General features: G+C 46.3%; 1 protein-coding gene across 2 annotated transcripts in view; it reads left to right on the top strand.

Moving 5' to 3' along the window:
* Window positions 1–24,833, top strand: part of LOC114864077 (A disintegrin and metalloproteinase with thrombospondin motifs 2-like) — a 74,861-nt gene extending 50,028 nt beyond the window's left edge. The window contains exons 4-23 of one of the 2 annotated variants that reach the window (XM_029164715.3): window positions 3,798–4,003; window positions 9,096–9,179; window positions 10,893–11,049; window positions 11,547–11,652; window positions 11,739–11,882; window positions 12,076–12,208; window positions 12,515–12,544; window positions 13,755–13,868; window positions 13,956–14,101; window positions 14,195–14,370; window positions 15,728–15,861; window positions 15,937–16,060; window positions 16,388–16,468; window positions 16,565–16,728; window positions 16,804–16,960; window positions 17,058–17,193; window positions 17,327–17,534; window positions 17,768–17,897; window positions 18,041–18,127; window positions 21,411–24,833. In XM_029164715.3, the coding sequence (XP_029020548.1) occupies window positions 3,798–4,003; window positions 9,096–9,179; window positions 10,893–11,049; window positions 11,547–11,652; window positions 11,739–11,882; window positions 12,076–12,208; window positions 12,515–12,544; window positions 13,755–13,868; window positions 13,956–14,101; window positions 14,195–14,370; window positions 15,728–15,861; window positions 15,937–16,060; window positions 16,388–16,468; window positions 16,565–16,728; window positions 16,804–16,960; window positions 17,058–17,193; window positions 17,327–17,534; window positions 17,768–17,897; window positions 18,041–18,127; window positions 21,411–23,743 (4,850 nt within the window). In that variant the 3' untranslated portion in view covers window positions 23,744–24,833. The remainder of the gene's footprint in view (window positions 1–3,797; window positions 4,004–9,095; window positions 9,180–10,892; window positions 11,050–11,546; window positions 11,653–11,738; window positions 11,883–12,075; window positions 12,209–12,514; window positions 12,545–13,754; window positions 13,869–13,955; window positions 14,102–14,194; window positions 14,371–15,727; window positions 15,862–15,936; window positions 16,061–16,387; window positions 16,469–16,564; window positions 16,729–16,803; window positions 16,961–17,057; window positions 17,194–17,326; window positions 17,535–17,767; window positions 17,898–18,040; window positions 18,128–21,410) is intronic. The other variant, XM_029164716.3, reaches the window with a different exon arrangement.
* The last annotated feature ends 1,402 nt before the right edge of the window (window positions 24,834–26,235 follow it).

The raw sequence follows: 26,235 nt of genomic DNA, 5'->3' as shown, positions 1-26,235 counted from the left end.
AGGCAGGCAGCATATTTACTCAGGTGTTTATTTGTAGGCTTTTCTTCCTCACCTTATTGTCGGTTCAACCTCTTCTCCATCATTGTCTCCACTCTTCCCTTTTCTCATTCCTCCTGTCACTCCTCCTCCTCCTCCATCACCTCCTCCTCCTCCATCACCTCCTCCTTCTCCATCACCACCTCCTCTCCTCCATCACCTCCTCCTCCTCTCCTCCATCACCTCCTCCTCCATCACCTCCTCCTCCATCACCTCCTCCTCCTCCTCCATCACCTCCTCCTCTCCTCCATCACCTCCTCCTCTTCTCCATCACCTCCTCTTCTTCTCCATCACCTCCTCCTCCTCCTCTCCTCCATCACCTCCTCCTCTCCTCCGGTCCCCACGGTGCTCGCTTTGACAGATGTTTGGCTGACTGGCCTGTCATAATAACTGTGGTGCTGGGTGTCTCAGGTGACCGGCTTTGGCTGCTCTTTGAGTACATCACAGCCAGGACGGGACAGGACATCGCCCCGGGCAGGAAGGAGAAACGAGGACAGGAAAAATGTGCAGTGCGAACTGGAGCTTTAATCTCGCTTGATTTCATATCGTCGAAGCATACTGAAACGCGGCTCCGCCGATCTATTGTCGGTCCTGTGCAGCCACTAAGTAACAGATTTAAGAATACAGAGGTGAAGAGCAGACGGGGAGAAGGAGCAGTAACAAACAAAAGCAAATGCAGATGTTCAAAGCCCTGAAAAAGCATTTATATACAGTATTTATATACTGTGGATCTGGAAACAATCAAATGGATGTTATCTGATGTGACTGATGTCTGACAGTGCTACAGAGAAGATGTAGGAGTTAAAACACGTCTATATTGTGACTACAAGTTGTTAAAATATCCCTTAAAGAGGAAACAGGTGACAGTGACTCTTCATACTGAGGTGGACATTATCCTCACATTTGCGCATCCTACCAATCACTAACTAATTCATATTAGTTTGTGGCAAACATATTTCCTGAGCCCGTTGATACGTGTGAGCTTGAACCGCGGTGATGGAGGGGTTGCATGTTGGTGGAAAGAAGTGGCGGGGGGACCACTAACCCAGCGGGGGCCTGTCTCAGCTGGGATTTATGGGGATTCTGGACCTTGCACCTCACTGTCAGCCTCGCTCTCTTCATCTTCCGGATGCACACGCTGCTCCCCGGCAGGACTGATATATGACGGCACCGATTCCTCAAACGCCTCATGTAGGCGGCCGGGCATCATAAAGCACGTGGGTGAAGAATCTGCCTTTTCAACACACTTCCACCTTCACATCTCCGTCGCGACAGGAGCTGTTTTCCTACTTTTTGATTTCATAAGACCTTTATAAATGTCTGGCTTTCTGAGGCGGATCTAGACAGACAGGGAGGAAGAGGCAGACGGGCACTCAGACAGGTCAGTTTCAAACTAGATTAATTTTGTGGTAAGCCCTATATCAGCCTGGCTTTGCTGTCTTATTGGACACTAAGGCTCTGCAGTTTACGGCTCCGTGGAGCCGACCGCACAGTAAAAACACAGGGAGAGTTTGGGATCATGATTTATCTTTGCCAGCAATGCTGCATCTGTGGACGGCCATGATTGGATTACTGGGCTTCGTAACGCGTGCGCAGTGGCGAAACGGCTCATTTTTCTTCACGTAGACTCACGTAGTCGCGAGTGTGAATTCCGTCAGTAAAGCTCAATCAGCTCTGCGGTTTGGGCTCGCGTGCGTTTTCAGTCGCGGACGGCGTGGCCGCGGAGCGCCGGCCGCTAATGAAACCGCTGTGCAGCGGGATGCTGGGGGAATTGGTGTGCACCACGGCGCCTCCGCAGCCGGCGACAGCCCCGCGCGCTCCTGACAGACGATTATGTAAGAGGCCGAAGCTAAAGGTCGCGCCTCGTCTCCTGAACCGCCTGAAATCCACACGGACACGGTGTCGCCTGCTAATGCTAAAGGCTGCTCTATGCAATATTAAAACACGGCCCATACGTCTCCTCAGACACCACAGATGAGCGCACTGGGAGGCTCAACTGGTTTTCTGAGGCCTGATGCAGACTCGGATTCTGACTGCAGGAACTGGAAGCGGATCCGGACACTTCTGGTCCTTCTGGTCTCCTCTCATCTCTCTCGCGCTCATCCATCACAGCTCCGCCTCTCACCTCCCTCGGCCCCTCTCGCGTCTCGTTCCTTCCCTCGCAGAGGCAAACTTGCTTACAGTCGCTAGAAAGCTGCTGTTCTCTCTCCAGCTTCTTAAGCTGGAGAGAGGCATATGAGAAGAAGGCAAAAGCAGATGCTGTGGTTATGACGTCAGGCTCGTTACAGGCGGCCATTACTGTACGTTACAAGAGCTGCTGTGAAGGACACACCTTTTCTTGCTAACGAGGAGAGGAGCCGCTCAGCTTTGGCGCATGACAGAGGTCGTACAACACAACTAAATTATGTGCAGCGCAAACGTCTCCTCTCATATTCTCTCTCATATTAGACCTCTCTCTCTCTGTGTGGGTACTGTCACTCACTGGGATGTGGGCAGATATGGGATCACATTCAGACTTTCAGATTCATTCTGCTAGCGACTCGGGAGCCAATATTAGCCATGCGGCCGTTGTTTTACCCATGAGCCCGTTGCCGTGGAAACGTTGCATAAGAGGGAGTGGGAAAGCGGGATGCCCCTTGCTGATTGAGAGACAAGGTGGCAGATCTCTGTGTTTCTCCCCTCCATCTTCCTCGCGTTTCTGCGTTTTTGCTCTCGTCTCCTCACTCAACGCTGGCTCTAAATGTATGTGTCAAAACACAGGATCTCCAGCTGTGCCATCGTGCCACATGTTGAATCTGCCCGATGCAATGGGGCTCCGCATTCAACCCCCTCCTATCTATCACTGCCCCGCACCCAGGCTCCATCCGAATTAAACAGCGGTTTCCGTTGGCTCCCTCACCAACAGCTGCATTCACGTGCTCCTCTCCACGAGCCGCGTTCGGCGCCATCCTTGGCTGCAGGAGTCCTTGGCTGGAGCCTGGGAGGATAGTGCTTTATTGAATCCGTCGAGAGCACATGTTCAAAACCGCATGACTTGGCCTTTCATGGCTTCCATGCGAGCGAGGCCACGCTGTGTCTGCATACCAGGCAAACGAGAGGGCGAAAGATGGAGGATGCTGAATGGAGAGAGCGTGAAGAAGGGCGGCCTTGGCTCCGGAGACGGGACAATTCATCCCTTCAGTTCTCACCGACTGTGACTCTCTGCCTGATTAAAATAGGGAAGAAGGAGAGAGGATCACACTAGGCAGACGAGACGGGTGTGTGGGTTATCCAAAAATGTCCAAACAAGATAACACACTCCTACATACCTGTGAAGACAAAAGCAGGGACGTAATTAGCGACGTGAGCGGGGCTGCTGTAGGTTGCACGCTTTCCATTGGAATCACCTGCGATTGAGTTTCTTATGTGATGTACATTTTTTTCCTGCGCGTAACAAGCCAAGAAATGAGCAGGGTGGGCAGCCCCCGTGTGAGGAAGCTGCCTTAATCTATGTGTTTAGCAAGCACCATCTGCTGCTTTTATTCAGAGGGGAGTAGAAATATTTGGTTGATTAGAGAGGGATCTGTGAAGGATAGACGCACCGTTAGCATCGGTTACAAGGGACACACATGCTCGGTTCTGTCAACTGGTGTCTTGAAAAGAACCTGAACGTGCCCCTGTTTAGATACACACAATGCACTGGTGTGGAGGTGTCAGGCAGTTTTCAGCTCCGTCTAAAGGTCGAGGCCATGATCCGATCTCGTCTCCTCCCTCGGCTCTAGGTGCTGATCTCGGCGGCCTGATGGACCTGGAGTCGTTGTACCGAGGCGTGGAACAAAGCATCAACCACACACGAGCGGGGAGGACGCGCAGACAGAGCCCGGACAGGTTCTACAACATCGAGGTTCTGCTGGGCGTAGACGACTCGGTGGTCCAGTTTCACGGGAAGGAGAATGTCCAAAAGTACCTGCTGACGCTCATGAACATTGTAAGTGGAGGAAAAATGTATTTCAATGAAAAGGTTGAATAAGGCATTTGGCATATGAGTCGCAGCAATTTGAGTTATGAAAGGATGGGTCGGCCTGTGAAACAAGTTAATATATGAGCTAATGTCATAATAATGTAGACACGTCTTACACAGATTCTCATGTTTAAAAGTGACTATAGAATTTAAATTAAAATAGAGTAAGTGTTTCATTAGGGTTGAATAGGAGATAAAGGGCACAGAAATCAGAGAGGTCAAAGAAACAGGGAAATCAACACACACACACACACACACACACACAACACACACACACACACACACACACACACACACACACACACACACACACACACACACACACACACACACACACACACACACACACACAACCAAATGAATTCCCCTCCTGCATGTTCTTATCCAGCAATCAGATGGATGTAATCCTTTCTTCTCTATCGGAATATGATGAGATTTTACGTGTGTGTGTGTGTGTGTGTGTGTGTGTGTGTCCCGTGCGCTGAAGGGGCTTGTTTCATCGGGCCTTGTGTCATGTCATCATTCACTGTGTGTTTGCGCTGCGAGAAAAACAAAAAGTTGCAGGAACAGCAGGCGCTGTGCTCCAGGCCACAACAATTCTTAGCCAAGCTCCCAGGTGTTTCTGTTTGTATGTGTAGGCGTGCGTGTGCCACCGCACACACTGCACACGTTCATCTTTGTAAATGAAACCCGCGGTGAAAGTGCTGTTAGCGCGCATTCGTGTGTGCGCACACTTGCAGGCTCCTGTTTGCTTTCGCTGGCGTCGCGACCCACTGCGCCGGGACGCCGTCTCCGACTGTTAAGCAGGTGCCGGGTACAGCAACAGATCCTGCCTCACCTCTTTGTCGAGAAAGAACAAGAGGCTCGGCGCCTTCTGCCTCCCCTTTGAGATATTTGTTAGACGATACAGGAGAGGGGAACACGAACCCCTTTCGCAGACCCTCTCTAATCTGTGGGGAAGAGATGGAGCGACAGTGAGAGAAGGAGTATTTTAAACAGCGCATTCAGAATAAATTACTGACAGCCAGATAAACAGAAATAAATAAATAAGGGTTGCCTCCCACGCGTGGCATCTGGGCGACTTTCTTCTTGAAAGTTTGCTTTGCTCATTTCAGGTTGGGTGTGCTCTCTCTCTCTCTCTCTCGCTCTCTCTCTCTCTCTCTCTCTCTCTCTCTCGCCTTTATTTCTTACCCCGTGTCGCTCCCTCACTCTCCCAGTTGCTCGGCAGCACGGCCTAGCTGCGCTCCGCGCTGAGCTCTTTAGCATTGTTATTCCTTCCTGGCTGCTGTACTTCATGGCGGCGAACCCTCAGCGGTGGTTAGAAACAGTGCAAGTAAAGTGTGAAATGCACAAGCTAGGTTTGTGCTAAGAAAGGACACTTTTGGTCCGGCCGCGGAAGCTTCTTCCCCAAGTTTTCTTAAAAGGAAGAAAGATGTTTGGTTTTTAGGGGGAATGCGTTTTATCTGAGCGTGGCGTAGAATAGTGAGCAGTTCTTCTGTCTGCTGGACATCAAAAGTGATCCTTCAATTAACCTCTGTATGTAGAATTAGATGTGTGTATTGGTAAATCACCTCCCACTCATTTCCCATGTGTTTAACGCCCTTATACGCAGTGTTCAGTTGAACCTTCAGTCGACCTGTTGCACCATGTGACCTTGTTCACCCTCTGGGTCACAACCGCTTCATACAGATGTGCTTTTTTCTTCCAACGTTGTGTGGGAGCGTTTGACTGTACACGTGCTTTGTGGTCATTGTGAGCTGCTCTGTCTGTCATGTCTCTCTCCAATTAATGGTGTTGCAACGTGGCATTAATCACACTTTCAACTGATATTATGATGCTTGTGAGGAAGGCGCTTGTTTATTTCTGGTGATGCATAATAGTACACTGAGGTGTTGGTTGTGTATAGACATAATCTCTGTAGCTGTTGGGAAGTTGTTCAGTCTTGTCCTCACCAAAACTCCTGGAGCGAGAGAAAGAAGAATGTCATAATAATAACTCATGGGATGAGCTGTGAAGGACTCAAGAGGCCAGTGAGCTGGACGTGTCACAGGTATGTATGTAAAGAGCACTGTCAGTTTTTGAATGTTACCACGAGTGGTGACAGAAAAAAGCAAAAAAGCCGTCCAACGATTATGTAATTTATGTAGCCAGGTTGTATTCGATGACTCAGTTCTGTCTCATCAGCAGCTGAGGCTGTTTTTGATGCATGTTTTCAGAATAAGCAATAAGAATCTAAGTAGATGAAGCATGTCTGCTGTGAACGCTGAACTGCATGTGGTGTGGACGGATCAGAGCCACAAAGACCTTGGACCCGTCATGGATCGGACATGTGCTGTCGCCAGTGATGACACTGTAAAAATATTCCTAACATCATAGAATCTGCTTAATTCTATTCTAAAAATATTAAGATCCAAATGAGCAACATTTAATCCTTTTTTCATTGTCCCATTGTTGCATAAAGGTAATGTAGATCATATACTGTAGGTTGAATTTATGCATGAGGTACCAGCAGATAAACATTCACTGCTGCTTCTCCATTTTCCACCATGAGGTTCTGAATTAAGTTTTTGATTGATTAGATTTTTTGCCTGTCTGACCTTTAGTCCTGCTTAATACCAGCACACATGCACACTGCTTCTGTCTTCCTTGCACACGTGTGTAACCCAAGAGGCAAAGAAATACTCAGTTCTAAATTTTCTTATCAAAGTCACCCAAATTGGCAATGAGTGAATAATAATGTCATTAAAAGGGTGAAACATACTTCTCATAAGCTCTGCACATGAAGCGTAAGTTGGGACTTACTGTAAAGCCTCTGTGCGAGTGTGTGTGTGTCTGTGTATGTGTGCGTCTCATTAGAGAGGAACTTGTGGTGTTGGGGTCACCTGGAAGTCAAACACTCCTAATTGGCCTAACAGTTGCCATGGAAACGGGCTGCATCAGACCAAGTGTGGACTGACCCACCCAAGTGTCCATTTCATCTCAGACAAACAAATCCAGTGTCTCACACACACATAGTCGCACGGAGTGATTGTGTGTCACTTCCTAATATGTACTTCAGCCTGCCAAGATAATGAGGGAGTGTGACAAATGTTGCCAAATGTGAGACCGACGCACCAGTAGGTAGGAAGACAGGCAGGCAAGATCAAAACGGCAGTCTCACACACATGCACCGTCTGAGACAGGGTTAAACTAAGCAACAACAGAACTCAACAGAACAGTTTTTGTTTGGTGGTTGCTAGGCAACGCCATATCTTTTATTTTTTCTATTTTTTTTTTAATTTGTGAAAAGCACCTACAAAATAAAACTGAAGGTCCCACGGAGAAAACTTTTCCACACCCTAAAGTATTTGCCAGTTCATCCTTCATTCCAACAGGAGATTGTCATGATTAAATTGTGAGGCAGTAAAGCAAATACAAGCACATTAAACCACAAAACCTGATAAAACAAGGAGTCAAACAAGGAGATGAATTGTTCTTTCAGGTTTTCTGTGAATTAGTAGAATAATCCATAGATTATATCGAGCACTTTCATTTCTTAATTTGTAAAGCTACTAGAAGTGGTGCTCTGCGGGGCTTTATTTAAACATGTATTGATGCTGTGTAATGGTGTCACTGTCAGGTTCTGGCTGCATTGTGTGTGTGATTGATTAGATTTGGTGCCTGTCTGACATCCAGACCTGCGTTATTATACACAGCTGGACCTGCTGGGTCTGGGCCGACCCACTGTAGGTACCAGTAACCCAGGAGGCAAAACCAGAACCTGTCTGCTGGGTTGTTCAACACATTCTTACCTGTATGATGAGAATTACATACAGAGAAAAAGAAGCTAAACGTGTCCAGGCATTTGTCAGAGTGTCAGACAGTTTGTGGTGGACAAACTGGGATTCTCAGTGGAACCAGTGCACTGGATTTTTCCAAATGCTGAAATTTCTGCTTTACTTTACATGTGGAAAACGTGTTGAGGTACTTATTCTTTTCTTCTCTTATTATAAAACAACTCTCAGCTCTATTTCTTCACTTGTTTCATGCATTGTCTCCACTTCTTTCTCTCTCCTCTGTGTTCAGCTTCTTTTCTCCTTTCTTACGACTTTGTCTCGATTTACAGTCTTTTATACGTCTTTCTTACTGTATGTGTCTGCAGTTTAGTGTGTGTATGTGTGTGTGTGTGTGTGTGTGTGTGTGTGTGTGTGTGTGTGTGTGTGTGTGTGTGTGTGTTAGTATTATTGGCGCGTCTTTCACTGCAGCGTATCTATCAGCCATCTCATTATGTCTGTCTGTTTTTACATCCCTTTGCCTCATTAGCCACCACATACAGCCACTGAGGACAGCGGGCTTTAACTTCAGCACCAATAGAGACCCCCCCCCCCCTCCTCTGTGTGTTTGTGTGTCTGTGTGCTGCATCTGCCCTGTCACACATTACCTTGTTTCCTTGCATTAGGCTCTTTTATTCCTTTACATCCGTCCTCCTTCGTCTCCTCCACATCTGTGCTCATGGGAACCCGAGTTCTTTCCCCCCTTTCACATTTTTTTGTCAGTTACTTTCTCTCTGTGCTGACAGTGGTTCGCTCATGGTTGTAGTTTTGTGTCTGTTGAACCAGCTCCTAAAATGTTTTTAATTTGTATCAGACGTGTCCTTCCCGGCTGATGTGAAAAAGGCTTTAAGCATCGTCTCTGCGGTTAATGCAATGTCATCTTGACCGTTGTTTAATTTTTTTTTATTAGGAAAAAGACTGCAATAATCTAATTTCCTTATGGAAAAGAGGTTTAGATCATCTGGGCCAAAACCCATTTTCTGAAGAAAGAGTTTGACATTTTGGGACATTCAATAATTACAGCAGTATTGATCTTCTCAGCAAAGAGGCGAATGAACATATTTCCCAAGATGTCGAACTATTCCTTTGGCATTTTATTAACATTTATAACTACAGAGTTAGACTTGTAGGCTTGTAAGCTTCTAGTTCTATACTAAACGTGTAGAGCGGGAGGTTGTACAGCATCTGTCAATTAAGCTGTCAGATTTCTTCTGACCCTTAACCCTCGTCTGTGTTTCTGACTGCAGGTGAATGAGATCTACCATGACCAGTCTTTGGGAGCGAGGATCAATGTGGTGCTGGTGAGGATTATCATGCTGGGTTATGGAAAGGTAGGACATGACATCTGAACAGTCAGCTGAGATGCTGATGCCTTGTCTTTATCAGCACTGTCCCTGATACCAGCCTTTTAGCTACATTCACATCCAGGACCGACATAAAGCACAACCACGTCCTGCACACATTCATAAGCAAACAAAACGGGCAAACACACACACACACACACACACACACACACACACACACACACACACACACACACACACACACACACACACACACACACACGCACACACACACTCACACACACTCATCAGCACTCACTGATGCCCGGAGCCTGTTATTCCAGTGGACTGAGCAAAAGAGGAACTAAAAGCATGCAGTATCTCAGGGGAGTGTTTTCAAGTCGCACGCCTTCACAGTTCAGCACCAAAGCACACAGAATCTCTGTCCGTTATGCAATCAGCCGCTCTCCCAGTAGGCTGCAGCACAGAATCATGGGAAGTCCAGGCAAAGATAAACAATCAATGATAACCCTCCCTCATTCATAAAGAGAGAGACCGGACGATGAGTAAAGCACCCCTGCCTTCCCCACTGTAACTCTATCTTCCTGTCTGCGTTAAAATGAGGAAGGAGAGATTGAGCCAAAGATGGCATGAATGGAGGAGGGCAGGGATTACCCCACAGGCTGATATAAATGACTTTATTGCTGGATAGGTGCTCTGTGATATGGTTACACTACTGTAGCCGTATCTCTTCCTCTCATCTCTACATGTCCACAGCCTCAGTGGAGCAAGAAACACACACACACACACACACACACACACACACACACACACACACACACACACACACACACACACACACACACACACACACACACTCCTACATTGGTCATTCTGGACCGGTCCCTATGCAGCTTCAGCCAAAGCTCTGGCTGTCCATCATCCCCAATTACCGTGGCAACAGAGCTGCACCCAGACAGCCTGCAGATTGGCTGTGTGACCCTGAATGCAGACACACCCATACACCCACACCTTACACACACTATCCATGACACAACATTGTGGACAGCGAGACTTTACAAGATCAGCAAATACACTGGAACACACATCTGAGCACCTGATGAGCATCAGAAGGCGCACGTGCTCTGAACACCGTCTGAGTGGTGCAGACTTCACACTTCATCATGTGTGCAGAGGCAGGCCATATGTCTTCACTGCAGCACACTCACACTACGCACTCTCCTCACTGTTTGACTCAGCTGTGCATTGTGCATGTGTAAAAACTGCGAGGAAACGTTAAATCCACTGCAAAAAGGATGAAGGGAAGAGGTATCTAAAAGGAAGAGGAGGAGACCTTAATGAGGAAGCACCTTTGAGGAACAGCATTCAGATGCTAGTGTGGGATTTTGGTATTATGAATCATAATAACAATAAAATAATAAAATAATATAATAAAATAATAATAATAAATAATAAAAATATATTTTATTGTTAGACATGCTTTCATAACCTATGCACTATTAGTGCATTGGTTATTAATAGACAGCATTTTGTTTAATGTCATTTTCATTATTTAAATCATCAAGATTACACAAATATTATGTGACTAATATTATGACACTAATTGTGGATTGTGTGTTGTGCACCTCAACAAATTTGCAAGATGTGCTGACAGTATAGAACATTGTGACGCTGCCCCCTACAGGGTTGAGTCGAATGTTGTAGCGGAGCTTCACTGCCTCGTCCTGTGCTTCTTTACAGTCCATGAGTCTGATTGAGCTGGGGAACCCGTCTCAGAGCCTGGAGAACGTGTGCCGCTGGGCCTTCCTGCAGCAGAAGCAGGACACGGGTGACGCCGAGTATCACGACCACGCCATTTTCCTCACGCGACAGGAGTTCGGCCCCACGGGCATGCAGGGTAACGCGGCCGCTTCCTGTGTAGCATCCAAACTGCACGCTCATCTTTTTTGGAGAACCGTGGGGCCGTGAGGAGCGCGCTCCTCCTCCTCCTCCTTCCTTCACTACACGGCGCCCTGCGGGTTCGGTGGTCGGTGGTTTCTGGATGCAGCAGAGTGCAGGCTAACAGGCAGGCCCTGGGGAGAGGCCTCTAAAGGCAGTGGCCTAGCTATCCAGAAGCCCTTCATCTGCCCTTGTGCTCAGCCCTCAGACGCCGAAAATCAATACGCAGAGCAAGGCCAGCCAGAGCCTCGCAATTAAAGGCAGCATGGGATAGACTGGGAGGGTGCTGCAGGTTGGAACACGTAGGGGTGGAAGGAAGGCGGCGGCTCCAGGGAATGGGACTGGACACTGACACATTCACAGTTACTGTCAGTGTGTGTTTAATGTTTAATGGCACACAACTACGGTGTGTGTGTGTGTGTGACCAACACCTCTTTGCATGCGTTTGATGCCCAGGTTACGCCCCGGTGACAGGCATGTGCCACCCGGTGAGGAGCTGCACGCTGAACCACGAGGACGGCTTCTCCTCGGCCTTCGTGGTGGCACACGAGACCGGACACGTGTAGGTGGATCTCCAGCGCCCGCGCACGGCGCAGACCCGCGCGCACGCTTTCCGCTCACGCCCGTCTGCTCTTCCCCCTCCTGCAGGCTGGGCATGGAGCACGACGGGCAGGGGAACCGCTGCGGGGACGAGGTGCATATGGGGAGCATCATGGCTCCGCTGGTTCAAGCCGCCTTCCACCGCTTTCACTGGTCCAGATGTAGCATGCAAGAGCTGGGACGCTACCTTCAGTGAGACACACACCCACACCCACGGTGTAGAATGAGATGTAGCGAAGAGACAGAGCAGAGCTATGAGCATAGGTTTTTTTAAAGAGAGAAAGCCCAGGTTTGAAGGTCAGGTGTATATTTGCCCAAATGTAAGACTGACATTCACTGGCTTTAAAGTCGGCTCACCGCTGACGCCATCAAATTGCCGTTGCAGCTCCTACGACTGCCTGCGCGACGACCCCTTTGAACACAACTGGCCGTCGTTGCCTGAGCTTCCTGGTTTGCACTACTCCATGAACGAGCAGTGTCGCTTCGACTTCGGCGTGGGCTACACCATGTGCACCGCGGTGAGACGTCGCCTTGGTCCGAGCGTCGCTAACGTAGCTAGCGTTCACTACACGAGCCAACTGAAGGCAGCTTCTGTATTTCAAGCTTAGCATCGATACTGTTCCTACGAGAGGGGTCACTTTGACGTTTTCACTGTCTGATGTGTCTTTTGAAAGAGCTCACCTCTGCTCTATGACTGTGAAGACCCTGTTGGGACACAGTTGGGGGCTCGTTGCTTATTAAACAAAGGGCATGTGGAGGGTTTAGGGGCTTTGCACAAATTGCTAGATTACCCTCTGTTCTTTTGTCAAACCCATTCCCCTCAGCTACAAAAGGCGGGCCAGGCAGGAACGCAGGTAAGGTAACCCCACATGTGGCCCGTCATCATCTTTTCCTATTTGTCCTCCGAAGTTGTAATTGTTCGTAACGTTGCTCCTTACTTTTCATTTTGACTGTACATTGTTTCTCTGTTCTACCCATCGTCATATGTCGGACGTTAGTCTGCAGGATTCTAAAATGCTCACATTTCAAGAGAAAATTCTTAAAACAATATTTAGCGGGGAAGTGACTTTGCGCCAATGTGTGCTATGTTTTAATTGAACTGATGGCTCATGCAGTGAGCTCGTGGAACCTCCAACCCAGAACAGGTGGACATGTGGATGTGGATATTAATACTGACATAAAGGCAGCAGAAAGGCTGATTTGCAATCTGGTTATTGTGATCTTTACCTTGGTGATGGCAAAAACTTTAATTGGTGTTTGAAGAGTTTCAGTTCTAAGACTCTGCTTTAGTGGCTTGTAGGATGGAAGTGCTGCTAACGCCAAATAAGCACAGGCTCCAAAAAAACAAACAAACACATAAATCACACATTGGTTGTGCTCGTGCTTCCTAAATGGACATATTGGTATCTGACAATGACAAGTTTTTCCCATCCAACGGGAAAACGCTGAGGCCGACGCAGAAACAGAAACAGAGGCTGCTTTTACTTACTTCTGTTTAGCTTTTAGGATCCTCCAGTCTGATGTCATTGGTGATTACCTGCCACGGTGTAGCCATATGTTGTGAGTCCCTGGGGTCATGGTAGAGACGGGAGGAGGGCATGACGCCGCTGCAGTTTACTCATCTGTGTTCACATAAGCCAAAAAAGCAGAATTTGGTCATTGATCAGTGTCTAGGGGACTTTTAGAGGTCACTGTTTAGCCTTTCAGCCTTTCGCCCTCTGACCTCCCTTGTGACCTAATTAAAATCATAGGCTGTCCCATTTCTCCTCTGCCTCTCTCTCTCTCTCTCTCTCTCTCTCTCTCTCTCATCCTTTGGTTTGCATGAATGGCTGTGTCTCTCATTGGAGCGTAGTGTACAGTGCAGTGACACAGTGAAGGGGGTTGATGTCGTTATTAATATGCTGCTGTTGTGATTATTGTTGTTTTCTCTCTTCTCATCTCTCTTTTATTTCTTGTTTTTTAGTGTTGAGTCTCATCCCTACTGTTTTGTATCATGAAGGTCAGTCTGTTAGCGTTCATGTTGGGGCTTCTCATTGTAAGGAGGACTCTCTCTGTTTCCCCCAGTATCGCCCCTTTGACTCATGTAAGCAGCTGTGGTGCAGCCACCCAGACAATCCCTTCTTCTGCAAAACCAAGAAAGGGCCTCCCATCGACGGCACAATGTGTGGAGATGGGAAGGTATTACCCAGTGTACATGAACCAGTCTGCCATTTCTCTAACTGGATCCGAATAGCGACTGTCTGTTGTGTCATTGGCCTGTTACAGCATTGCTTTAAGGGCCACTGCATTTGGTTAACCCCTGACATCATAAAGCAAGATGGAAGCTGGGGTTCATGGAGCGAGTTCGGACAGTGCTCCAGCACCTGCGGTGGAGGAGTCCAGTTCCGCACGCGTAAATGTGATAATCCAAGGTATTTGTGTGAATGTGTCTCCATGAAATGTGTAAAATGTGGACTATGATGGACTGAAAATGTTCTCATGCTATCTGCCCGCGTCCCTTTCAGTCCAGCCAAAGGCGGCCGCCCTTGTACAGGGAAACCTCACCAGTTCCAGATGTGCAACACCAATGAATGTGAGGACATCTACAGTGACACACGGGAGGAGCAGTGTCGCTCCTGGGACTCTCGCTTTGAGTTCCAGAGCAACCGTCACCACTGGATGCCTCATGAACACCCAGAGTGTGAGTACAGACACAGAAAGAGGATGTTTTTAAGAGCAACATCAGCTAGAGGATCACAGAGCTGTGTGACATAGACTCTTACATTCACAAGGTGAAGAATTATGAATGGTCAGTTCTGGGAAAGGCTCTGACTCAATAGCTAAATGTGAACAGGTTTAAAACGCGGCTTTTGCATAATAAGGGAACTTTGCATGGTTTTATATATAGGTTGGGTTGTGGCCGTTGACATCTGGACAGCCAGCTGAGTACAGGTTTGAGGCCCAGCTACGCCCTGTGACAAAACACCCCACGTGTTTATATATATATCACCTTAAAAACATTCTTTATGTTCTATCTCATCATTTATTCTTGACCCATTGGCTGGATTCCACTGCCTGCACTTTTCTCCATCGTAATACACATCCAGCCACCATCTAAATAAAGAGCTGCTTCCATATCAAAGTCAAGGTTGTGTTATGAAGGACTATGTTGATTGTTTTTCTCAGTTGTTATCATTTCTAAATGCCATAGTTTTCACTGAGGCTGTTGCAGGTTACTCTACATCATATGTGTGTGTATGTGGGAGGAGACGGAGAAAAGTGAACAGGGATGTGAAATTGAATTCCATTCAAGGCACGTGATCTCCTGAGGTCCAGAGAATGTGAGAACGTGACGAACGAAGAGTGTCTGCGTTGTGTGAAATTGTAGTATTTGTTTGGAAAAAGTGTGGCGCGGGGCTCTATTTCCGTCTTTTGCTGAGTCAGCAGATGTACTGTAAACTGCCCTTGAGCGAACAAATAGCAAGCGCGAGGCTGACCTGTGTGTGTGTGTGTGTGTGTGTGTGTGTGTGTGTGTGTGCGTGCGTGCGTGCGTGCGTGCGTGCGTGCGTGCGTGCGTGCGTGCGTGCGTGCGTGGGTGCGTGCGTGCGTGTGTGTGTGACAGCTTGATCAGCTGCTTAAAGGGATTCATCATATCAGTCGTGCTCTGTACACTATGACTCTTTGACACCTCGTGCAGAATGAAATCCCTGCATACTCGCTCATATTGACGTGCATTCTCTATCCAAGATGACAGAAATTTACCACCTCTTGTTATTTTACAGTAGCACGTCTCCCGCCTGTTTATTGGTGTTGCTGTATGACAAAACAAGGTCGTTGGCTCGTGTCCATTTGTAATAAACGTGATGAGGTGGGAGTGTTCGCTCCGCCTGGGCTAAACTGCCAGATTTGGTCTCCGGAGACTCGTACAGTTGTAGTATGAGTCACACAGACGCCAACTCCTATTCAGAAGAAGAAAATAGCCACACGCTTGGTGTGAAGATGTAATCATCAGGATATAACACAAAAGGGTCATTGGACTGCGGCTGTTTTTCTCCCAGCTAACAGACGCTGCCACCTGTTCTGTCAGTCCAAGGAGACGCAGGATGTGGTCTTCATGCAGAGAATGGTCCTGGACGGAACCCGGTGCTCGTACAAGGACCCGCACAGTGTGTGCGTGCGCGGGGAGTGTGAGGTGAGCGTGTCCCATAAGAACAGCACATTGGCCAGTGGGCAGCTCTACTTGAACCTTGTATGTGTTCATGAACAGAAAGTGGGCTGCGACGGGGTTGTCGGCTCCCTGAAGCAGGAGGACAAGTGTGGAGTGTGTGGAGGCAACAACTCCACCTGCAAAACCTATAAAGACACCATCACGCGCACGGCCAAGAAACAAGGTATGTGGTCGGAATAAGAGTCATTAAAATCCAGAGCTTGACTCGGTTCAAATATGACAAGGAGTGATGTTGATCCCAATGGCTCCTGAATTTCCTTAAGTTAAGCTAAAAGTCTCCATCTAGAGGCCAATATGTACAATTGTCCAAACCACAGTTGACAGTGACACAAATTAATGTTGTGTCAGACGCCTCTCAATTACAGCACAAACTCCCATAGTTCATTTTTATTCTGTCTGCAAGGATGCTGTTTACAGTGTCTTTAGTCGACTCTTGTTTCAGAGGTTTTGTGGGTGTTCATCATGACCCGAAACGTCTGTTTGATTTCAGGTTTTCTCAAAATACTTGAAATTCCCAGAGGGGCGAGACACTTGATGATCCAGGAGCAGAAGGCCACCTCGCACATGTTCGGTATTTGACGCACTGTTTATCTGCGTGTCCGCGTCCGCGTCAGTCCTGGGACTTCCTTTGTGCGGGTATTAACGGGTATTTGTCGTGCTCCCGCAGCTGTGAAAAACGTGGCATCGGGGCAGGTTTTCATAAACGGGGGAAACGACGGCCCGACCTCGCAGTCGGTCATAGAGAAGGGCATTGAGTGGGAATATCAGAACGACCATGACAAGGAAACCCTTCAGACCACAGGCCCTCTGCGACACGGAATCCTTATCATGGTAGAGGAAGGGCAGTCGCGTTGAACGTGGTGACAGTGTGCAAAGTGTTCTTTTAACTAACTTGTCTGTTTGTAGATGAAAGTAAACGGAGACGAGGATGTGAGTCTGTCCTATAAGTACATCATGAACACGGACAGTGACTTTGCCATTCTGAACAACATGCTGGTAGAGGACAGCGCCTATGAGTGGGCCCCGAAGAGATGGTCCTATTGCTCCAAGTCCTGTGGTGGAGGTAATGGCTCAGCAGGGGGCCACGCCCTGACATCACCTCCGGGCGCTTTTCTCGCGTATGTCTTTTCAAACCTTCCGTCGCCTTCTTCCCGCTGTAGGGAAGCAGTACCTGCGCTACGGCTGCAGAAGAAAGGTTGACAGTAAGATGGTCTACAAGAGCTTCTGTAACAAGTCCAACATGAAACCAAGGGGAGACAGCAGAGACTGCAACCAGAAGCCGTGTCCTCCACCTATGTATGCAGTGTGCAAGTCCCCGGCTGTTAAAGTAGAACTTGGGGAATCGAACAAATCCACATAAACAGCTTCACTTCTTCTCTTTCGCGTCGGCGCTGTAGCCTCCTAATTGGCCGTCTGTGATGTTTTCCAGCTGGGTGACGGGGGAGTGGCAGAATTGCAGCAAGCCGTGTGGGAAGACCGGCATGCAGGTCCGCTCGGTCAGCTGCGTCCAGCCCTTGGATGACAACACCACGCGCGCCATCCACAACAAATACTGCAACGACGACCGGCCCGTGTCCCGTAGACCCTGCAACCGAGACCCCTGCCCCACCCAGTGGCGAGTTGGACAGTGGTCCCAGGTGTGTGGCTCAGCATGGGTGCAGAAGCAGAAGGCAACATATGACCAAGACATCAAACATCTGTTTTTCTATTGAAGCCCCAGAACAGTTCCTGGCACTTGACAGGCTTCTGGGAAACAGATCATCTTCACTTACAGTAAAACAAAGCTGACGTTTAGAACGCGGCTGCGGTGTCTTTGTTTTGCCGTTGCCGTTTTATGACAGTGCGCTTACGACTGTGTTTATGGCTCCAGTGCTCTGTGACGTGTGGGAATGGGACTCAGCAGAGGCAGGCTCTGTGCGACACCAGGGACAACACCATCGGCCTGTGTCTGGACAGTAAGCCAGACACCATCAGAGTCTGTCGCATGGATCCGTGTCCCCGTGAGTGCGAAACGACTGCCCGTCCATAAATTTGATCTAGACATTCACAGAGCCGCTGCTGCTAGTAAAAGTGTCACGCTGCGTTCTGCGGAGGCTAAAATGATCTGGATAATAACACAGAACGTCTCCTTCTTTCTCCGCAGGGGGCTCGTCTGACCTCAACAAGAACGGCAACATCCTGATCCAGTGGCTGTCTCGTCCAAACCCCAACTTCCCAAAGATCTCCTCACGTAAAACCTCCCTCTATAGTTCCCAGCCTGGCCTCCACAGTGGCAGCCGCAGCTGCATGTCTGTCCTCTGCTGGGCCCTGCCCATCTCTGTGCTCCTGTCTCTGCAGGGCCGGCCTCGGCTGGCCCCCTGACCCGCCCCCGCCCCCGCCCCGAGCCCTGTGCCTGTGCCCGCGCCCGTGAGCGAGTGGCAAAGCTTTCGCTTCTCTTTTTGGGGGGGTGTTGTCTCTCTCTTTGTGTCTGAGGCGGCTCCGACTGGGGGGAGGTCTCTGGCTCCTGTGTGTGCTGGTTGGTTCTCTCTTGCTCTGTCTCTCACTCTCTATCTCTCTCTCTCTCCTTTGTGGAGCATTGTGTTGTAACCGCTGGCCAGTCGAAAACTTAAAAGATCAACAAAAAATGTGACGGCAAAAGTATTCGAAGTGGCAAGGCGACCCGGTTTCCATTGACACCTCCTGAGACGCGTTGAGCCGCTCGTGTGTGGGGGGTCCCCCCCTTTGCATTTGGCGGCCGTGTTTTGCGCAAGTTAGCAGCGTGTTGTCATGGGTTACCACTCCTGAGATGCAGCTGCGCTTTGTCTTTTTGTAGCGCACTGTCATTGTGGGGAGAAACAGGTGTGAAAATAAACACAAAAGGTATATAAATATCTATATAGAAAAAAAAGTTTAAAAAAATATGAAAGCTTTATTGTGAATGTGATCTTGTCACAATGAGGACATCTTTGCTAAAGTGCTCATCTGACATCCTGGATTCATTCGGAGATGAGAATGGTCGTATTCTGCTTTCCATTCTCAGACTGACAGGAACTCAGCACAGGAACAGGAAGTAACATAAGTAAACACTTGGATTTCTGGGGGAGGGAACCGTGAGGTAAAGTCTTTAAGTCAATTTAAAAAAATAAAAACAGGGTAGTCTGACCGCTTGAGGTTGCTTCCCATTCCACCTCATCATCAGCCATCCTCTCTTTGACTGTTATAATAAAGTTCAATAAATGCAGCTTATTTGTGCTTGCAGACTTTAAACAAAATACATCTATAAATATATTTGTATTTATATATACCTATAAATCTAAATCTATATGAGTAACAATAATATTAATAATGTTTTACCATGAATAAGCTGTAGCTTATTTGCCTAAAACCTTTGGACTGCTATTGATCGCATAGATCCTTGACTGTTACGTGTATTTTTTTATTGATTTTACATGAATACAGATGAATATTTAATAAAGGTAAAAGTGTTGTGGGGGGAAAGGGTTAGATCTATATTATGCAGGACTTGGTCAGTTAGATGCCTCTCCATTCTCTCAGATGGATCAGTGGTTTACTGTCGCTCCTTCTTTTCTTTAAGGATAGGATCACGTTTTGTGTCATGCACATCTGCATTCATCTCCTGGTGTGTGTGTGTGTGTGTGTGTGTGTGTGTGTGTGTGTGTGTGTGTGTGTGTGTGTGTGTGTGTGTGTGTGTGTGTGTGTGTGTGTGTGTGTGTGTGTATGCGTATCTCTATATTTATCTATATATAGAGATATAGATATATCTCTCTATACAGTATATAGCCAGTGTGTGTGTGTGTGTGTGTGTGTGTGTGTGTGTGTGTGTGTGTGTGTGTGTGTGTGTGTGTGTGTGCGTGTGTGTGTGTGTGTGTGTGTGTGTGTGTGCGTTTTTGCATGTTTGTGGTTATATGTGTAGTATGTACTGTATGCAAGCTTAGGTTAGTGAAAACGTGTGTGTGTGTGTGTGTGTGTGTGTGTATGTAAGAGTGCTTCATCATTCGGGCTTTTAGACATTGCAATCAGATACAGAAATACCTCATAAACTTTGATTTGAGAGCGTCGGATGATTTCACTTTATTTTGATGAACATTAATCACATGAACAATGCCTTATCTTGGATTGAATGTAATGGCATTTATCTGTGAAAGAGATGGCTTTACTCATTCAAAGTTTCACTCGGAATAGAGGCAGCTTCTAACCAACTTAACAAACTCACACCCGCCAACCATGGAGCCTACCAAGGTGACGCTGGGCTAACGTCCAGCTACTGGGAAGGGTTTACAAAGGGCCTAGGGTATTGACACACATGGCATCTAGGGAAAAAAACACTTCAGACTTGTCATTGTATTGTGATCACATATTTCTGTTGTGACTATGTAGCGAGCTGTCCAAGGTTTCCTTCTGCTGGAGTTGGACTGTATGAGACCAAGCCAGACCTAGCAGTGCGATACTGTAAATAACATTGGTGTTGACTGTATTTAATAATGTTCATGACTGTTATCTTCTTCTATAATATTCTATACTATGGGTAACTGTTTTGTGGCTTCACTGGCCTGCTGCGTGGGGCTGGCTAACGTTCGACTGACGTTGAAGAAACATTCAGATGGACTACGTGCACTGCGTCTATATGCACTTTGATTTATCAGGGAAATTTTATTAATGTTTTGTAAATGTTTCATATGACACTTAATGTGCCATTCCAGTTTTTACATCATCATTAAAATTATGTATTTTATTTAAACAGCAAATATCATTTATGTACTTCATGTTTTGTTTTTCAATCGATAAACAGATTGATTGGTTGATTTCCAAGTAATGAAGTGTTTTACCAAAGTGACTGTGAACTTGTAACTTTCGATACAGTTGAATTATTTTTCTTAAGAAAAGAATATATCTATATATTGAGCTGGGGGGGGCGTACATCTCATTGTTTCAGTTCCTGTCATTCTCAACAGCAAAGTTGTATCAATAAAAATGTTTTAAAAAGTGCGACCCTTCTCTTACTAGGAACGCTAGATTCAGAGGGAATGTTAAACATGGCTTTGAGAACAGTTATTTTTGCTGCTGTGTCACAAAAGGTAAATGATGCACACCTGAAGCGATGGCAACACAGAGCTGTATGCGAGTGAGGAAGCCAAAATTAGATGTTTTTGATGAGAAATTCAGACTTGTAAAACGATTCTATATAAACCACCTGACTGGCAACACTTCCTTTTCTTTTTCAGTTGCTCTGGACTAATCTTTACACTCTTCTTGATGTTTGGGGTTTTCTTCCTCTTCCTTGCTACATTTTCTGCTAATGGTCTGTCTTTTCTACTGTACTATGCATGGTGTGGAGCCAACGCACACCCATACACACACACACACTCACACACATGTGCATGTTTGTTAACATGCATATAGAGGCTACTGCTAAATCACAGTGAGCATTTGTCCATCATCCACATATACACACAGCCCTGCAGTGTCTACCCCTGGCTGCACCCAGTCTCAGTTCTCTATTCTCTCCTTCACAGGCCAACGTTGTCATGGAGACCGCTCCGTGTTCTGTCGTATGCAGGTGCTGATTCGCTACTGCTCTCTACCGGACTACCGCCGCATATGTTGCAAGACCTGCAGCAATGTCAGCATCACAGAACTTGTTTCCAACTCCACCGCCAAGCCCACCCAAATCACCCTTATCCAGCCCAGTGCTTCAACTTTTTCACCAACCAGCCTTCTCACATCTGGTTCCACCACTATTCTTCACACCAAAGCTTCCGTCACCACCATTTCAGCATCCCTAAGTCCCTGGACCATCCCTCATTCTTCAGCTTTCAGCCCTCTGGTTCCTCATTCTACCATGGCCTCACTCAGATCCACTAAAGTATTCACCACTTATCCACCAGCTGCTACAAGTGCTTCTGTCCACTCTATTGCATTGTCCACTGCCACTACATCAGTTAATATAACCTCTCCTAGTGTCATTGCTCATCCCCTGCCTCTCCCTGTCCCAAACATAGACAAAAGCCTAGAGACACACTTACAAAGCACCACACATAGTCCAAAAACATACGGTACGATTACTGACAAAGACCTTCAAGGTGTAACCAGTCCAATGAAGACGTTTCCAAAAGAAAGCAGCACAATTTATTTATTGGAAAATTTTCTAACGCCTAAAATGAATGTTACAGTAAGACCTACTGCCCAAAGCACTACTCCAGGAAATATAACTCCCCAAAACACAAGCAAACACAAAAACAAAGTATCTCCCAAGAAGACTAGTCCGGACAAAGTAACTCCCAATAAGACTAGTCCAGACAAAATAACTCCAAAAAAGATTAGTCCAGACAAAATAACTCCAAAAAAGATTAGTCCAAACAAAGTACCCCAAAAAAAGATTAATCCAGATAAAGTAACTCCCAAAAAGACTGTTAAGGACAAAGTAACTCCAAAAAAGACTAATCTTGATAAAGCAACTCCCAAAAAGACTATTAAGGACAAAGTAACTCCCAAAAAGTCTATTAAGGACAAAGTAACTCAAAAAAATAGCAATCCAGACATAGTAACTTCAAAGAAGACAAGTACAGACAAAGTAACTCCAAAGAAGACTATTCCAGACAAAGTTACTCCAAAGAAGACTAGTACAGAAAAAGTAACCCCAAAAAAGACTAGTCCAGACAAAGTAACTCCGAAGAAGACTAGTCCGGACAAAGTAACTCAGAAGAAGACTAGTCCGGACAAAGTACCTCCCAAGAAGACTAGTCCAGACAAAGTAACTCCAAAAAAGACGAGTCCAGACAAAATAGCTCCAAAAAAGACTAGTTTAACTCCCAAAAACAATACTGCAGTGACTACTACTGAGAAAAAAACAAAAGCTGCACCTAAAAAGGAGATTTCAAAGTCCAGCACCAAGATTACCATGCACCCAAAAACAGCAAAGACCAAACAAAGTCCAAGCCTCCCCAAAAAACTCAAACCAGAGCTTAAAACAAATTCCCGGAACAAAGTCAGTCCGAACAAGATCCCAGAGAAGAAAAAGCCAAACAAGAAAACACAAACCTCATTTTATTACACCACAGCCCCCTCCCTCTATAAAATACCAGAACCACCAAGACTCAACATTAACTTTACATCTACTATATCCTCCAGCACCAAAGTGTTTAGTATAACAACAACCTCTCCATTTCCTGAGTCAAAAATCACTGACACAGCAGGTGTGGATGAAACTCCACTGTTGTACCATGAAAGCTCAGACAGTGGGGTGACCACACCCAGCCCTTCGGATGCTATTACAGCCACTAAAGCCATTGGTTTTGATGCTGTTGCAATGACGAGTGGAACTCCGCCGTTTAGTGATGTCACAGTAACCAGCGGGGTCGTTATCAGTGGGGATGACACTACTGAGTCTTACAGTGATGTGGAAGTTTTCAGTGACACAGTGGTGTTTGACCACAGCCTCACTATGGTGATTCCCACCATCACCAGTGAGGACATGGGAGGTCTGGCCTCCTCCCCCTGGCTGGACCTTTCAGAGTACATCCCTGCTGATATTCCCTCAACAACCCCAGACCCTGCAGAAAGCTCACCTCCCACCACCATTGCTTCAACAACAGAAAAGGCAGATGTCACAATAACCGCAAGCTCCACTGTGAGGCCTGAAGGTGGAGCCCAGGAGAATGGTGAGAACTCCATCGACGTGTTATACAACAGGTTTGTCAATGCGGACAACGATGTCTCTCAGAACAACCTGATCCCGAAACGTCGGGTTAACCTCAGAGAAAGAACCAAGAACAAACGGATTCAAGAGCTTCTTGAGGAGAAGCGCAACTTTCTCCTCCGGATGAAGAGAGAGCACAAAGCTCAGTAGACCAAGCTTCCTGTTCTCTTATAGGGATGAACCATTTGTAATTCTTGGTTAAACCCCTTTTAATTGCTGTGCTCAGACCTATCGGTCCTTACCACAAAAAATTGGTATTATGACAATCAGGACTGTTACACAGAGACTACATACAGTATGCTGGCCAAATGTTTGAACAGTTGCTTTATTAAATATGATCTCTTAGAGTACACACTGTTTAAGATTTTAAGCAAATTGCTTGACCTGTGTAAACACAAATTTACTGTGACCAACACCAAGCTTATCCCGCCAAACCACTCACAGTCATGACTGAGATAAGATAAGTTAGCATAGGTAAGGCAAAATGTAGTTTGTATAGTGTTATTATCTATATTGGCTTTTAGAAAAGATACCAGCTAAAAAACAGACCTAATATTGTATTACAGCCCAGGACTGCATTTCATTTCCTTCGAACAGATATGAATAACTTTCAGCACCCTGGTAATAACTGATGATATGATGAGGATGATGATATATGTCCTTGCCCCGTAGCCACTGCTCTAACCGCTCTGCAGGTTGGAGAATTTTAAGGTATATAAAGCGGTATGCTGATTCCAGACAATCTGAAAGTCAAAGTCTCCCTTTCCTTTAATTGAATTGTTGAAGTTGGTACAGCTTAGAAGGTGTTGCCTTCTCTAAAGGAACTCTCTGCATATGCTCCTGTTCCTCCGGGAGGTAACATGCAGCGTGGAAGGAACATTGCCGGACTCTTGGTGCTTCATAGATATTGATGATATATTTTAAGCTATGTTTAAAGTAAAGGTATTGAAGAGAAAGTTTTGTTTACCTTTTTAACAGTGTCGCTATGGTGCTCTTCTTGTCAGTGCTGCTAAAAGCAACGTCCCTCATTCGTTTATGTTCATGAATATCAGCTTTTTTATATCATCTCTATCAGCAGAGAAGCTTTGAGGGTCTGTATAATTTCTTCTAAATGTTTTATATTGATATGTCTTAATTTGCAATACCAGCAAAAACACCTTTGGGTTTTTCTGTATGATACATGTACATATGAAAAAGAACTTAATGTTTAATATTTATTAAAGTTTACACTCCTGTGGTATTTTGCAAATTGAGAGTTGTATGAATTTGTTGTCTGAAGACAGACAATGTAATGAACAGCACACAGGGGGAGACAGAGCTCATGTATTTATGTCTACTGTTCTCACTAAACCAGTATTTATAGTGTCTTTAATGCCAAAACCAGGACATCTGGGTCAGGACACAACTGACACACATAGAAGGATGCATTCATCACTTCAGTGCATCAGATCAATCAGGAGGGGCAGGCATGCAGTAAAGATGACAATGGCCTTCTCACACTTAATGGAGCAGGTCCAGAGCAGGATCTAGGAAGACAATGAGGTCTGGGAGGTATTTGCCTAAACGTTTTTATCACTGGATCGCTGTTCAGTCAGACCAGTGAAAATCTGTCAGAGGCAAGTGGTCCAATAGCAAAGCAAATGTCAAACGAATCAGCTCAGTTGTTTATCCTTTTGTATCATTTGAATTTTTTTTTTTTTTAAAATAGCTTCTTGGGAGACACCGTGGCCTTTCTAAGAAAAGGCCACCGTGTGCCCTTCGGAGGATGACTCTACTGTCCGACCGTTTCTCAGAATCCCACTGGCAGCTGGAAGCTCAGCGATAAAAATCAATAACCCTGTTCAAAAATCAAAGCCTTTCATTCTATTCACCCTCCAACTGTGTTCAGCTCTGCTTAGTCCTCGTAACTACGCGTCTTTTTTGTTAAGTGTTACGTCTTGAACTTATGTTTGCATTCTGATGCTTTGATACATGTAGTTTAACAACCTATTACATATGCAAGTAAAAATAGTCCAGCTAAGTTGATGCTCTCATTTTTCTGCTTTGTACAGCGTGAAGGCTCCTTCTGTGGACCGTGGGTTGGACCCATTCGTAATCTCTTTAATATGCGTGCCTAGCCTGCTGATAACACAACTATTTCCCTGTAAACACACACGGATCAACAAATACCAGTGTTACTCGTGCTTAATCTCCTTGTTGTATTCATACGTTTCCACCCCTGACGGCCGGTTAAACGATGTTTGTCATTAGCGTTCGAGTGATGGATGAAGTCAGTGTCGTTGCCAAGCGTCCGTCAAGACAATAGGCATAGGCCGCATGCACGTGTGTGAGAGAGAGTAAGTGTGCGTTTGAGGGCGTATTAGCTTCTTGTGACTGATCCAAGAATCGTGACTGACTGGGGTCACGCTGCCCCGAACACATATACAAACACACACACGCTCACTTAAATAGGATTAAAAGGATTTTCCCCAGACACAGGGGCAGATTGTTGACTCAGTGGTCAAGGCCGTTTCTGTATTTAAATCCTCTCTTGAGCTTCTGAGTTTACACAAATATACCAAAACATCTCACATTTATCAGGAAAATATATGAGTACACAATAATAACTGAGTTTTCATAAGGGATTGCTTATGCGTACAGTG

Source organism: Betta splendens, chromosome 10, assembly GCF_900634795.4.
Source record: "Betta splendens chromosome 10, fBetSpl5.4, whole genome shotgun sequence".
Lineage (NCBI taxonomy): Eukaryota > Metazoa > Chordata > Actinopteri > Anabantiformes > Osphronemidae > Betta > Betta splendens.
This window is presented reverse-complemented; position numbering and strand designations above follow the sequence as displayed.